This window comes from Pan paniscus, chromosome 11 (assembly GCF_029289425.2).
Source record: "Pan paniscus chromosome 11, NHGRI_mPanPan1-v2.0_pri, whole genome shotgun sequence".
Classification (NCBI taxonomy): Eukaryota; Metazoa; Chordata; class Mammalia; order Primates; family Hominidae; genus Pan; species Pan paniscus.
Genome location: NC_073260.2, coordinates 43,406,430 through 43,419,697, shown reverse-complemented (window position 1 = coordinate 43,419,697; position 13,268 = coordinate 43,406,430). Strand labels below are relative to the sequence as shown.

General features: G+C 50.6%; 1 protein-coding gene across 2 annotated transcripts in view; it reads left to right on the top strand.

Moving 5' to 3' along the window:
* The window catches only part of ERCC6L2 (ERCC excision repair 6 like 2), a 186,428-nt gene that overhangs the window by 160,444 nt on the left and 12,716 nt on the right, over positions 1-13,268 (top strand). The window contains exon 19 of one of the 2 annotated variants that reach the window (XR_004673385.3): positions 2,379-2,630. Coding sequence is in view for 1 of the 2 variants with exons in the window: in XM_034967797.3 (XP_034823688.1) it covers positions 2,379-2,433 (55 nt within the window). In the remaining variant the exon portion in view is untranslated. Of the gene's footprint in view, positions 1-2,378; positions 4,983-13,268 lie in introns of those variants that run through there. The other variant, XM_034967797.3, reaches the window with a different exon arrangement.

Sequence of the window (13,268 nt, the reverse complement as noted above, 5' to 3'; positions counted from 1 at the left end):
AAACAAAACTACCCATTTAACAGCATCTTCCCATTTCCTGCCCCCAGCCCCTGGCAACAACCCTTCTACTTTCTGTCCCTATGAATCTGACAACTCTATGTATGTAATATAATTGGAAGTACACAGAATTTGTCCCTTTGTGTCTGGCCTGTTACACTTAGCATAATGTCCTCAAGGTTCATCCATGTCGTAGCATATTTTGGAAATTCCTTCCTTTTTAAGGCTGCATAATATTCCACATTTTGTTTCTCCATTCATCCATTGATGGACACTTGGGTTGTCCACCTCATGGGTGTTCGTGCTGCTCTGAATTTGGGTGTTGATATCTCTTCAAGTGCCTGCTTGCCATGCCTTGGCCACATACCCAGAACTGGAATTGCTGGATCACCTGGGAAGTCTAGTTTTCATTTCTTGAATCACTATACTGTTCTCCACGGAGGCTGCACCATTTTACATTTCCACTGACAGTGCACAAGGGTTCCAATTTCTCACATCCTTTCCAATACGAGGATTAGTTGATGTTTTTTTCCTAGTAGCCATCCTAATGGGTATGAGGTGAAGCCCCATTTTTTTAAATTATTAGACTCAAAAGGTATAAAGTTACCCTGCCAAATTTCTGTAGTAGTTTAAAATGCTTACTCTCACCTTCTACACTTACCTCACTGCAGACCAACAATAAACACTTCTGGAGCTGGCCAGCCCTTAGGTAGCATGGCTTGGCAGTGCCCATCCCTGTGTGTGGAGAGGAAAAGCAGTCGGAGCTGCTATTGTCACCTGCACACATTGATTGTGTGATCAACACAGCAGCCCCAGGAGGTAGCTGTGGTATGATCTCCAGCCAACAGATGAGGAAACAGTAGCCCAGAGAGGCTGGGGGCCTTGCCTGAGTCAGCAGGAAGGAGGGTGACAGAGGCAACAGTGAATCCCACGTATGGCCTCTGCCTATTTTTGTTATTATTGTCTTGTTTTATTTTCCAAGATAAATTAACTGATTGGTCATATCTGGGGGAAGATAGAAGGCCCCGAGGTTCTGGCCTGAGTAACCAGGTGGAGAGAGATGCTGTCCACCAAAGCAGGAAATACAGTCGGGGAGGGCATGGAGCCAGGCACATGTCGAGGTGGAAGTTCAAGTGATGTCCAAGTGGGAGCAGGGCCAGGGAATAGCTTCTGAGCACCTAAACGAGGACTGGGCCAGGACAGCAGGTGAGGAATGCTGGGGCAAGGATGAAGGATGAGTTTGGTGAGATCCCACAGACAGATCAATAACATTCTAGAAAGAAGCAGAGGAATGAGGTGGCAGGGAGAAGGAGGAGCCAGAGGAGATGGGAAGAGATGGAGAGAGAGAAAGTATCAAAAGGAGAGAGGTATCAACAGGTGTCCAGGGTGGCGCAGGGGCCACAAAGAACAGGTAATCTAGTATCTATGGATTTGGCCATGTGGTGGCCCTTGATGGCTGGAATAAGGGCAGAGCAGCTGGTATCATGGAAGCCAGGAAGGTAGAGGCTGGGCTGGCATGCGTGGGTAGGTGGGTGGTGGTGGGAAGTGGGGAAGAGAGCAGACCACTCTTTCTAGAAGTTCTGCTGCAGAGTCAGGAGACAGGGCAGTCCCTGAAGGGCGGGTGTGAAGTTCTTGTGTGGAGGAGGGATGTTGGGCCAATGATGGATTATTATTTTGTTTTAGCTTTTTTAAAAAAAATACCTGGAGCAAAGTTGCATTTGTTTGTATCAGGCAGGGGAGGCAGGAAGGCAGAGCCAGTGGAAAGGTGAAAGACTGGGAGGAATCTGTGATGATTGCTGGAAGGATGTAGAATGATCAAGCCCGAATAAAAGGAGAGAAGCCCCTCTTCCCCCAAAGTATGTGGGAAGACAGTCTACACTACAGGGTCGTATGTGAGGAAGCACATTGCCACTGAGCAGGGCAGGGAGTGGTGTCTGGGCACTGGGAGAGAGGCAGGCTTTTGGAACAGCAGTAGGAGTCACCTGGGCCTGAAGAAGGGCAGAAGCAGAAGGAGCCCAGCGGGGCCAGAAAGCACACATTGGCATGAACACATGGCCATCTGGGATTGGTCTCCCTCAGGGCTTAGCTGCCCTGCCCAGGGGCAGAAGCAGAGGTGTGGATGGTGACTTTGTTTGAGTGAAGGCTTCACAAGGCAGCTCTGGCTACAGTCAAGGGGCAGGAAAGAAGGGTGACTGCTGTCATGTGGGAGAAGAATGAAGTGAACTGTGGTGGTTTTAAAATGTGTCTGCAGATTCTTTGATCTTACTCTTTTCAAAAGGTGGAGTCTAATTCCCCTCATACCGAATGGGGGCTGGACTTCACGATTTGCTTTTAATGAACAAAATGTAGCAGCAGTAACAATGTGTGACTTCTGATTCCAGGTCACAAAGCTCCTTCTCAAACTTGTTCTGGAGGAAGCCAGCAGCCATGTCATAAGGAAGCTCAAGCAGCCATATGGAGAGCCCACGTGGGAAGGGACAGAGGCCTCCTGCCCACAGCCGTGGAGATGAACCACCTTGGAGACAGTTCCCCCAGCCGCAACACACACAGATGACCATGGTCCTGGCTGACATCTTCACTGCAACCTCACGAGAGACCCAAGCCACAACTTCCCAGCTGAGCCCACAGATGTGGTATGAGATGATGTGCTTGTCCGCTTAAGCTGTTATGGCTTTGGGGTGATTCATTAGCAGCACTGGATAACTCCTGCACTGCCTAAGTGTGAGGGCAAAGAATGTGGAGCATGGGGTGGCTCCCAAGTGAAGGTTGGGCAGGCGAGCCCCAGCCAGAGGTGCAAGGGGCCATGTGGTGGAATGATTAGTGGCTTGAGAAGAAAAGATTGAATGGGGCCAGAGGAAATGGAGGAATCATAGCACTGGAGGTCCCCATGAAAGTAAAGATGTGGGCTGAGGCGTAGAGAAGAGAGTGGAGTTTCCTGTTTGAAAGAACGTTTCTGGGTGGATGCGGCTCAAGGTGTGGCAAAGTTTGGGGAGGGGGAGGGACAGTAGAGTCGTGACCCCTGGACAGTGAAGCCAGCCAGGGTAGCCAGGCTGGCAGTGGGACTTGGCTTGGGGAGAAAGACACACCTTCCAGTGCCTAAGGCCTCAACTTACGGGGGAGTGGTGGGGACTAGAGATTACAGGTGGTGAAGGTGGCCTCTTGGGGTGGCTTGACCCTGCAGGGAGGTTTTCCCAAAGACAGGAGGCACAGCTGCCTGTAAACACCCAAGAGAAGACTCCGAAGGCCAGCTCCACCCCTTCTGGCTGCAGAAGACAGGGAGTGAGAAGGGTCTCTGTCCCCCAGGGCTGCACAGAGGATGGTGTGGCCAAGAGAGAGCAGGCTACAGTGGACAGGCAAGCAGCAGGGCTGGTGCTGAGTCACTCCACAGTGTCGAATCTACTATCTGCAGGATGCCAGGGACACCAGATAAAGATGTGATCCAGGCCGGGCATGGTGGCTCACACCTGTAATCCCAGCACTTTGGGAGGCTGAGGCAGGAGGATCACTTGAGGCCAGGAGTTCAAGACCAGCCTGGGCAATATAGCAAGCCCCATCTCTAATTAAAAAAAGAAAGACATGGTCCTTATCTAGAGGAGAAACAAGAGAGCAAAGGCAGAAAAGCCCTCAGAGAAACTGGGTCTCCAAGAAACACAGTCCTGCCCCCCCCCGCAAGCAACCCCACAATAGCTCTTTATTCCCTGGGGGCCTCCCAGCTGTGATGGCCGCCAGCCTCTGCACTCTTCCTGCTCATGTCCTCGTCCCCTTTTTCTGGGTGTCACGTCCTCCCTGGGCACGACTCTCCCACTGGAAGTCTCTGCTGCTGTGGTCACGAGACGTGACCTGGAGTCACTGCTTTCTCTGGTTCTAGCTTGTTGGCTAGATCCTCTCTGCCCTTAGGTGAGTCTTCCCAGGAGGCCCACGGTTCCTCGTGTGAACCAATTCTCATGAAGGCCTGGCCTCTGATTCCAGGCAAGTCTGAATCTAAACTGGCAGAGCTCGTAGCCAGGCGCTGGTGCCCTCGGAGCTCTGCGTATCTCCCCTGAAATCCTGGGATCTGTCCCTATGTGCTTAACCCCACTAAGGTTCCTAAGTCCAGGCCTACCCACAAGGCCAAGGGCTTTCACAAGGACAATGGTGACTCCTGGGTGGTCCCTGCCCCCCGCCATGACTCTCATGTCCGTATGCATGTCCCATGGCCACACCTCATGGGGAGATGACAGGAGCAACGGCATCTGCAGAGACATGAACACTACTCCATGACAAAGCCAGAAAGAAATGCCTTCTGCAAAACACGCTAGAAGTGAAAGGAGAGGCGAGGCGTGCCCTCGGCCATCAGTTTTATCCCTTTGCTTTTGCAGTTGTTTAATGTTGAGACAAGTCAACTTGAAGCTGTATAATAAATGAATTCCAGCTTGAGCCTTGGCAGGGTTTGTTTGGCTTGAGGGAAGTTGTTTATGCTAATGGGTCCCCTCTGCAGAGCTGGATTTATATTATACAGAGTCTTGTCCATCATCTGGATGCCGCTGTAAACAAGATAATCTTTGTCTACCAGGAATGAGCCCGATGCCAATAACTTTAAATAAACATGAGCCCCAGGTTTGTATTTACATTGTCTGAGGTAACCGCTGGCGAGTTTGTCACGGCGCCGTCAGCCCCTCCCTGGCTAAGGTAGCTTCGGCTTTCCCACTGACCTTGTTTTTAGAGGCCTCACTCCGGGAAAGGATCTCATATTTAGCAGAGGAGCGCTACACCCCGGGCTGGGCTGCATTCTTTTGCATGGTTTTGGCATTTTGTAGTTCTGTCAAGTTAGCATAGCTTCCTTTTGTACTGGATAGAGCAGGACATGGGTCCGGGGCAGGAGCTCAGACATGGAGATGACATCATAGACCTGAGCTCTCAATTCCCTCGATGGCCAGGCTGCAGGTGCCAGTGGGCTCCAAGGATTCTATTATTAATAGGGCTATGACTTAGCTCTATAGAAGCCATCAGGGTTGAATTGCATTCCATGTGGAAAATAAATAGAATTTTGCAGAAGTCTGAGTGTCTGTTGCAACTCGAAACTGAGGACCAAGCAACCACAGAAACATACAACTCTTCAAATAGTGATAAATGGTCTCCATGGAGGACTGAGGAGAAAAGCCATGCCCCCCGGCTCCACCACTACTCTCCCCTGCAAAGAAAGCAGAAACTGGGCAGGGTGTAAGATGCACATTCCCATCCCTGGGCAGAAACACACTGAAAATATCTTTATAATAGCAACTATTTGGTTACGATTCCAGGCTTCAAGTGCAGAACATAGGAAACTCATTTCTAAGAGCAAATGGGCTGCTTATGAGGATCATTCTCATGAGGGGTGGTGTTGGGGAATGCTCCATGAGGAGAAATCTAATCAGAGGGAGGTCTCTGATGACCCTTGTTTGAAACTGTCAGAGCTTTGAAAGTTTCTCAGATGTGATTTATAAACCCTCTAATTGAGTTGAACAAATACTAGTTTCATAATCAGAGCGTCCGATACCACTTCATAACTGCAAACTTTATGGTGTTTGGGCTAATTCTGTGCAAAATAATCGCGCTATTAGACCAACTGGGAGGGTCGTAAAGGGTGGCAGTAAAGACTGTAGGACCTGGAGCCACACTGGGTAGGGACGAGGATGGCTTTGCCTCTTTCTGTTTGAGTGAGACCTCAGGCAAGTCTTTTAATCCTTCTGTGACTCAGTTTCCTCTTCCGTATGATAATAATAGTACTTAGCTCATATGGCTGTGGAGAGGATTGAATTAACTTTGGTGTGGCACATTGCAAGTGATTATTGTGCTTCTTTGATGGCCCCTTCTTGTCCAGTACAATGTGAACTCATAGCAGACATTCAAAATAGAGACCTAATAGAATAGCTGGGTCAGTGCAGGCTCAGTTGCAGAGAACAGAATTCACTCTAGCTAGTTTACATGAGTTGGGCTTAATTAGGCAAAATGACTGATAGAACTGATGGGAAGGCTAAAAAAACCAACTTGAGGTTGAGCTTTCAGGGATGATTCCCAAACCCATTCAGTAGAAGCAAGCCACCAAGAAGCAACTGTCTCTTCTGTAATCAAGAAACAGCCACGGCTGCTGCAGGCTCCAGAAATCACATGACCCAGCTAAACAGAGGCCCTCATGCCTTCTAGATAGATATCCATGAACTTGCCAAAAAACTGCAGACACTGACCCCACCCCACTCATACCTTCTAAATCTGTCGCAAATATAACTGAGTGGCTAATTCCAACTCACACACAAAAGCTCAGGTATAAAAATGTTTGGTGAAGTTGCTGAGCATTCCAGCCCCTGCGTATCAGGGAGATAAGCCAGAAGGTAGGTGAGACGCAGGCTGAGCCCCAGCTGCCACGCCACCACAGTGGTCAGGAAGCAAATGCCTACAGACAGGGAGACCAGAACAGGCCTTTCTCTTCCTATCCTCAACATCTAAACACCTGTGGCTGTGGATGAATCTCAATGCGGTTCTAAATGCTGTGTTCTTTTTTTTTTTTTGAGACAGAGTCTTGCTCTATTTCCCAGGCTGGAGTGTAGTGGTGCAATCTCAGCTCACTGCAACCTCCACCTCCCAGATTCAAGCAATTCTCATGCCTCAGCCTCCCAAGCAGCTGGAACTACAGGCACGTGCAGCCACACCCAGCTAATTTTTATATTTTTGGCAGAGATGGGGCTTCACCATATTGGCCAGGCCGGTCTCAAACTCCTGACCTCGTGATCCACCCGCCTCGGCCTCCCAAAGTGCTGGGATTACAGGTATGAGCCATGGTGCCTGGCCAATGTTATGTTCTTTTAGACTCGTACTGCAGAGAGTACTAGCAGATTCCAGAAATTTCTAGAGATGAAAAATGGAAAATACTAGCAGAGACACAGTAGATATTGCTGGACATCTACAAATATTGAAGGAGGGTGGAATTTTTTTTAATGATTAAAAACCCCGAAAAGTCTTTTGTTATTCAACCAATGTCAGTTTTTGTTCAATTAAGATCACTTTAGTTTAGCAAACTAAAGTTTGCTGTTATTTCCCCCAGTTTGGAGAAATTTAAGAAGTCAGAAGCAAAGATGACGTAAGAAATCTGATCTGAAATTGTCTGGGCAACTCCGCAAGTTCATCAAGATAAAGACTGACAAAACTAAGCAAGGGTCCCTTGACTCAACCCCTGCTAGGGACCCACTTAGGCACACAAGTGGGTAAAATGGCCAGGGAGTGGTGAGGAGAAATTCCTGGGTCTCCTTGAAATGAGAACTCCACACACTGTGGTACTGAAATCCACAGGGGAGGCCCTGATGAGGGCCCTAGTTAGACCGACAGAATATACGCATGTCAGGGCTGGTAGGGTTATGGCAGTGGGAATGTTTAAACAGATTTTATTTAAAGAGGTTCTGGCTGGGCGTGGCGGCTCATGCCTGTAATCCCAGCACTTTGGGAGGCCGAGGTGGGCGGATCACGAGGTCAGGAGTTCGAAAGCAGCATCCTGACCAACATGGTGAAACCCCGTCTCTACTAAAAATACAAAAATTATCCGGGCGTGGTGGCACGCACCTGTAATCCCAGCTACTCAGGAGGCTGAGGCAGGAGAATCACTTGAACCCGGGAGGTGGAGGTTGCAGTGAGCTGAGATCGTGCCACTGCACTCCAGCCTGGGCGACAGAGCGAGACTCTGTCTCAAAACAAATAATTTCTGCCTCCTTTACCTGGACGTTTCATAGGAATGGATATTGTATCTGGTTGGGGAACACTTTTCCTACCCAGTATTGTAAAACCAGAACATGTTGATAAAGTCCGAGTGGAGGCTACAGTTAAGAAAGTCAGGCTGGATGGAATTAAGGTAAACCTGCATGGGAGAGGTGGTGTATTTGAACACCCTTCATGTGAAGCGGTTGCGTCTCTTTTATCTGATTGTATTATGGGGCTGGATATTGTATCTGCCTGGGGAATGTTCTCCCTGCCTTGTACTGTAAAATGGAAAGCATGCAAATCTACCCTTAGAGCAATATGAATTGGACATGCTTGTGGGAACAGTAAGATTGCCCGAACCCACACAGTGAAGAATAGAGGCTGGACTGCTGGGAGGGACAGATGGCCTATTTTGAAGTCCTCTGTGGACTATAACTGGAGCTTATGGCAAAAGCCTGTGAGTGCCTCCCACCGACAACTGCTGAGACTGTGGACCAGAGAATTTTGACTTGAGGGTATTACTGCCTTGCTATGGGACATTAATTGAAGCTACCTCTATGACTGAAGGACATAAAATGGTCTTGAAACCCGAAATACCCACGACGTCTTGGGTGACGTCAGATAAACACTCTAATGGGAATAGCAGTGCCCGGGAGCATTCCATAATGAAATGGAAATGGTTTCTACTGGATCCTGCTACCTGGGGAATGAATGCGAGGAGACACCCCAAGCAAGGAGCCTCTTTTCCCCTCGGCCTCATTCTGGAACTAGAGTGAGGAGTTGTAGGAGTGGCTGGATCCTACTGACACCTGGATCGTGCCCTATAACCAGCTCTCAACTGACCAGCAAAGCACTGCTTGGTTCGTGAATGGCAGTTCCAGGCAGGGGGACAACATTCTGTTTGGAAGCTGCCACTCTGATCAAGGAAGTTAAAAGCAAATCAGCTCGGTGGCCGACCTGCATGCTGCTTTCCTAGCAGTGACTGAGCGGTGGCGAAGCCTCTGTGTCTGGTTTTCACTGACTCATGGGCAGTGGCCAATGGCCTGGCAACATGGTCAGGCAGAGGGGCAATGGAAACCTGGCCTGTTAAAGGGATGCCCGTATGGCGCCCGGCCCTGTGGAAATCTGAGGGTTGCATGAAAGCAACACATCAAATGCCCATCAGAAAATCTCCCTTCCAGGTTGGAAAGTCGCCTGGAATTGGCAGATATCCCTGTTTGCTGTTCTCACTTAGGGTGGCCACCTGGGTCCGTGAAATGAGTGGCTATGGGAACTACAGCAGTGCAGAGATGGGCTGAGTCTAGACACGTTCCTCTTGCACCCTCTCAGGCACAAAATGCCAGTAAGAACTATTCCGTCTGCCCGCAAGACAGACAAGACACTGCCGATGGCTCCGGGATAGGTTCCGTGGTGGGAAGGCCCTGAACACAGCTGGCAAGTGAGACTGATGGGGTGGCCCTGAGGGCTACACATGGGTAGTTCTATAGTACTTATGTCACCTTATTCTATCTGGGTGAAAGAGGACTGAGGAGGAGTTACTAGTATTGCTGTCTGCAATATACACCAGCACAATGGCTGATTCTAATGTCCCTTCCAAAGGTGGAAAAGTTGGGTATTAATGGAGAGAGAAGGAATCGTAGCTGGGAGTAAAGAAATGAATCAATGAATTATAAATACAGGGAAATCCAATATTATATGAACACCTTGAAAGAGGCTCAGAGTGAGAGACTGTACTGTCTCTTAGCTCAGTGATCCCAGATGCCTGAAAGGGTGAAGCCATGTGTGTGCCAAGACCACTCGCTTTTGGAACCTGACAAGATGGACTGGAAACTGGCAAACCTGAGTGGCCTTGCCCTGGCAGACATTCATACAATCTGATGGACTGAATTGGGTTCCACTGATATGGCAGTATCTGAGTTGTTTATCCTTTCAATTTAAGGGGATCTGTGTTCAAAGACTTGAGGTGCACTTTGGTATGCTAAAATATATATGTGATCTTCAACCAGGTTCCCTGGCAGACAACTCCTAACATCCTTAGACTCTTCGAAGTGCTGTCTTTTCTATGCTAATGAATGGGCTGATGGCTGGCAGCCCCTAGGTAGCTTCAGGATGGAGCTGGTGAAAGACCAAGGCAGGATTAGAGGGAGGGCAGAGGGGCTGAAGGTTAAGCTGAGCACCAGTGGCCAATGGTTTAATCAATCCTGCCTACATAATGAAGCTTCCATAAAAATCCAAAAGGACAGGGTTTGGAGAGCTTCTGGACAGCTGAACACGAAGGGGTTCCTGGAGGATGGCTGCCCTGTGGGAGGGCACGGAAGCTCTGCGCCTCTTCCCCACACCTCATCCTATGCGTCTCTCCATTTGTATCCTTAGCAATATCTTTATCAGGAACTGGTAAATTTAAGCGTCTCCCTGAGTTCTATGATCCTCTCTAGCAAAATAATCAAACCCATGGAGGACGTGGTGGGAACCTCGATTTATAGGTGGCTGGTCAGAAAGACAGGGTAGGCAATCAGGGGCTTGCGATCCACCTCGGAAATGGAGGGCAGTTTTGTGGGACTGAGCCCTCGACCTGTGGGATCCACCACTGTCTCTAGGTAGATAGTGTTGGAATTCAATTGAATTAAAGGACGCCCCGCCATGCTGCAGAATTGACTGCTTGCTGGCCACAGAAGTCATCTGTGTCAGTTTCTCTGGGGTGAGAGCAAAGGAAAAACAGTTTGTTTTTACCTCAAGGAGGATTAAGGAGCAGCTCTGGGGTTGGAAGAGGACTGAGCTGATCGTGGGTGGTGGTGCCCGCAGCAGAGGCGGCAGGTGGCCTCTCAGCCCAAGAAGGGGATGGGTGGAGGGAAAACCTTTGCGTCGTCCCTTGTTCCTTCTTTGTGATTTCTGCTGTGGGCTGGAGAAGCCGGGGCGGTCACAGACTCTGAGGTGGCTTCGGGAAACCCCCGGGAAAGCTCAGGAGAAAGAGCTTTCTTTCTCCTGACCGGTGGCCCTGCTTGAGGTCAGAGATCTGCGTGCCCCGTTGAGACACCCTAGAGCTGGGTGGGTTCTTCATTTCAAACCAAACCAGAACTCCGGAGCGCACCCCACTTTTTACTTGTCTTTGGCAAAAACATCTCATTTCAAAAAGCATGCGTGTAAGAAGAAAGAAGGCACCAAGCCACTCCAGCCACTCTCCTTGAAGGACCCTGGGGCCTTCGGAAGGGACTCCAATCCCAACCCCACAGGGGCGGGGAGCGGGTGGCAAGGAAAACAAGAGCCAGGACACATCGTTGCTAGCTTTGCCAGCCAGATGCAGTGCTGATGTCGGCATGGGCTGCAGATTTGGGGTAATGTTCCTTTAATAAGGAGCCCCCTACAGCATTTCAATAGGCCCTGGGGGCTGCCGGGGCTAGGCTGTGCCCCTGTCACCCTGCCCAGTCCCTGCCCTCACCCTTCCCCCCGCAAAATTTACCCTGGTTCATTGTACCTAGGAAGCACCATAAATATTTCTTGAATTTAAGTGCCTCATTCTCCCTGAATAGACGGGAGCCTACTTTGAAATAAAAGTTCAAAAAGAAAAAAAGAAAGCCTCACATCTCCCAAACTTCAAACAGCGCCCAGTCAGAGGCAGTTCGCTGGGCTTGAAGTTTGTAGTCAGGGAGGGCGATGGCAAGGAGAGGGCAAGTAACGTGGCCCCAGTGTGTCCTCGAAGAAGCCTCCTCCTAATAACCTCATGTTTCCCCCGTGTCCCACAGTGACGGATTTGACATAAGCAACTGCTCCATGCAGCCAGGCCAGCCAGGCTCCTCAGGCTGTGCTGGGGACGCGGGGCCCGGTGGGTGGGGGCATCTACCAGACCCGCTGAACTAGGGGCAAGTTGTGACAAAACCAGCCTTATTCTTGGGGAAAATGTGTGAGGTGTTTTTTTTTTTTCTTTCCTCCCACACAAAGGTGATTTCAACAATTCCATTTGGCTGCAACGTTTTCTTCTCTGAGAAGCCGTGTTGAGGTGGCCCTGGCTTTTTTGTGAGCTCTCTTTAGTATGGGCTGCACACACTGTCGTAATCCATTTTTTCATCAGCTCCAGGATAACAAAGGGCCCCCTAAGCCCTGGAAACCCCCCTCTGACGCCGATTACGGGTTTCCTGGTGTCAGTCATGGCCGGTTTGTCAGGGCCAGGGAGAGAGAGAGAGAGAAAAGGGAGAAGGGGAGGAAGAGAGGGAGGAGGAGGTTGGGGGGGAGAGGGGAAGGAGGGGAGGGAGGCCGCTGGAGTTCAGCCGCCTCTGTGTGTGGTCTCAGGCTAGTCCTTATTTCATGAAATACATGCTTCATTCCTGGCTCAGGGTAAACCTGAGCCTCACTGAATGAGTCCCTTATCCACTTTCCAAAACACTGACGAGGTTTGAAAGGGCTCTGTGGGTAGACTGTGACTATCAGCAAAACCAAACAGGCCAGCTTATTTAGCTAAGCATTTTTAATATTTAAACATCCCAGCCTTCAGCTATTCGTGAACCGCTCAGCCAACAAGGCAAGAAGTCAGGAGCGCGGCGAAGCTGCCCGTGTTCCCGCAGGTGGGCCTGCTGTCCCCGTGCGGGGCCAGCCCAGGCCGCAAGCTCTCTCGCTGTTTCAGAGCTGGAACTGGGGACCCTGGGGGAGCTCCGGGCCAGAGCCCTCGCTGCCGCCCTCACCCAGGGCAGTCTGGGTGGCGGCTGGCTGTGGAATCACTCACAGCCTCTTCATAATCAGATGTGGTTTAAGCTTAACCTAGTGTTTCCCACCCTTTGAAAAATAAAAGTCTAGGCATCCCCTATTTGTAGAAAAAGAAAGCTCTCTGATGGCAGCGTAATTAAAATGCTAAGCTGGGAAGCTGTGGGCGTCCCAAGTCGGGAGCAGGTACAACAAATATTATCCCTGTGGACACGGCCAGAGCTCCCGCTCCAGGTGACGGGCGGCCTGTAAAATCGGCCTGCGACAGACCACAGGCTGGACCCCTCCCTGCCCGGACAGGATGGCACCAGACACCCGCCCACCAGACTTCATACCACCAGCTGGAAGTGGCTTTCTGGTTTATGGAGCAAGACGGAACTGTAAAGTCAGTCGTTCTCATGGGCCAGAGTCAAGTCAGCGCCCCCGCCCCACCCGAGCCAAAGGAGGCTTCTGGAGGCCCCGCCAGGTCCCCCTGAGCCAGCCGGAGCCCAGCCAGGCCTCCGGGCCAGACTCACCGGGTGCCACCGAGGGCCTGAATGGGCTCCCTGTCTGCCAGAGCAAACAAGCTCCCTGGGCAGGGCGCCCTGGGCACAGCCTGGAGCGGAGCAGGCCGGAGGTTACGAGTGACGCCAGGAGGACAGGGGACTTCTTCTCTCTGGAGATTCCATTAGGGAAAGACTGCCAAAAAGTTTGCCAGGAAGTTCAGTCTGCTCCGATATTATGGGTTCACGGACAAATAGCCCCATTCAAGGAGGACAGGGCCTGAAGGGCTTTGCTAAGGCGACCGCCTCCGCCCGGCCAGGACCCCCTCCTGCCACCCCAGGCTGCTAATCAGGCTTCCTCTGGGGCGGGCTCCCGGGATGCTCTGCGTTCCC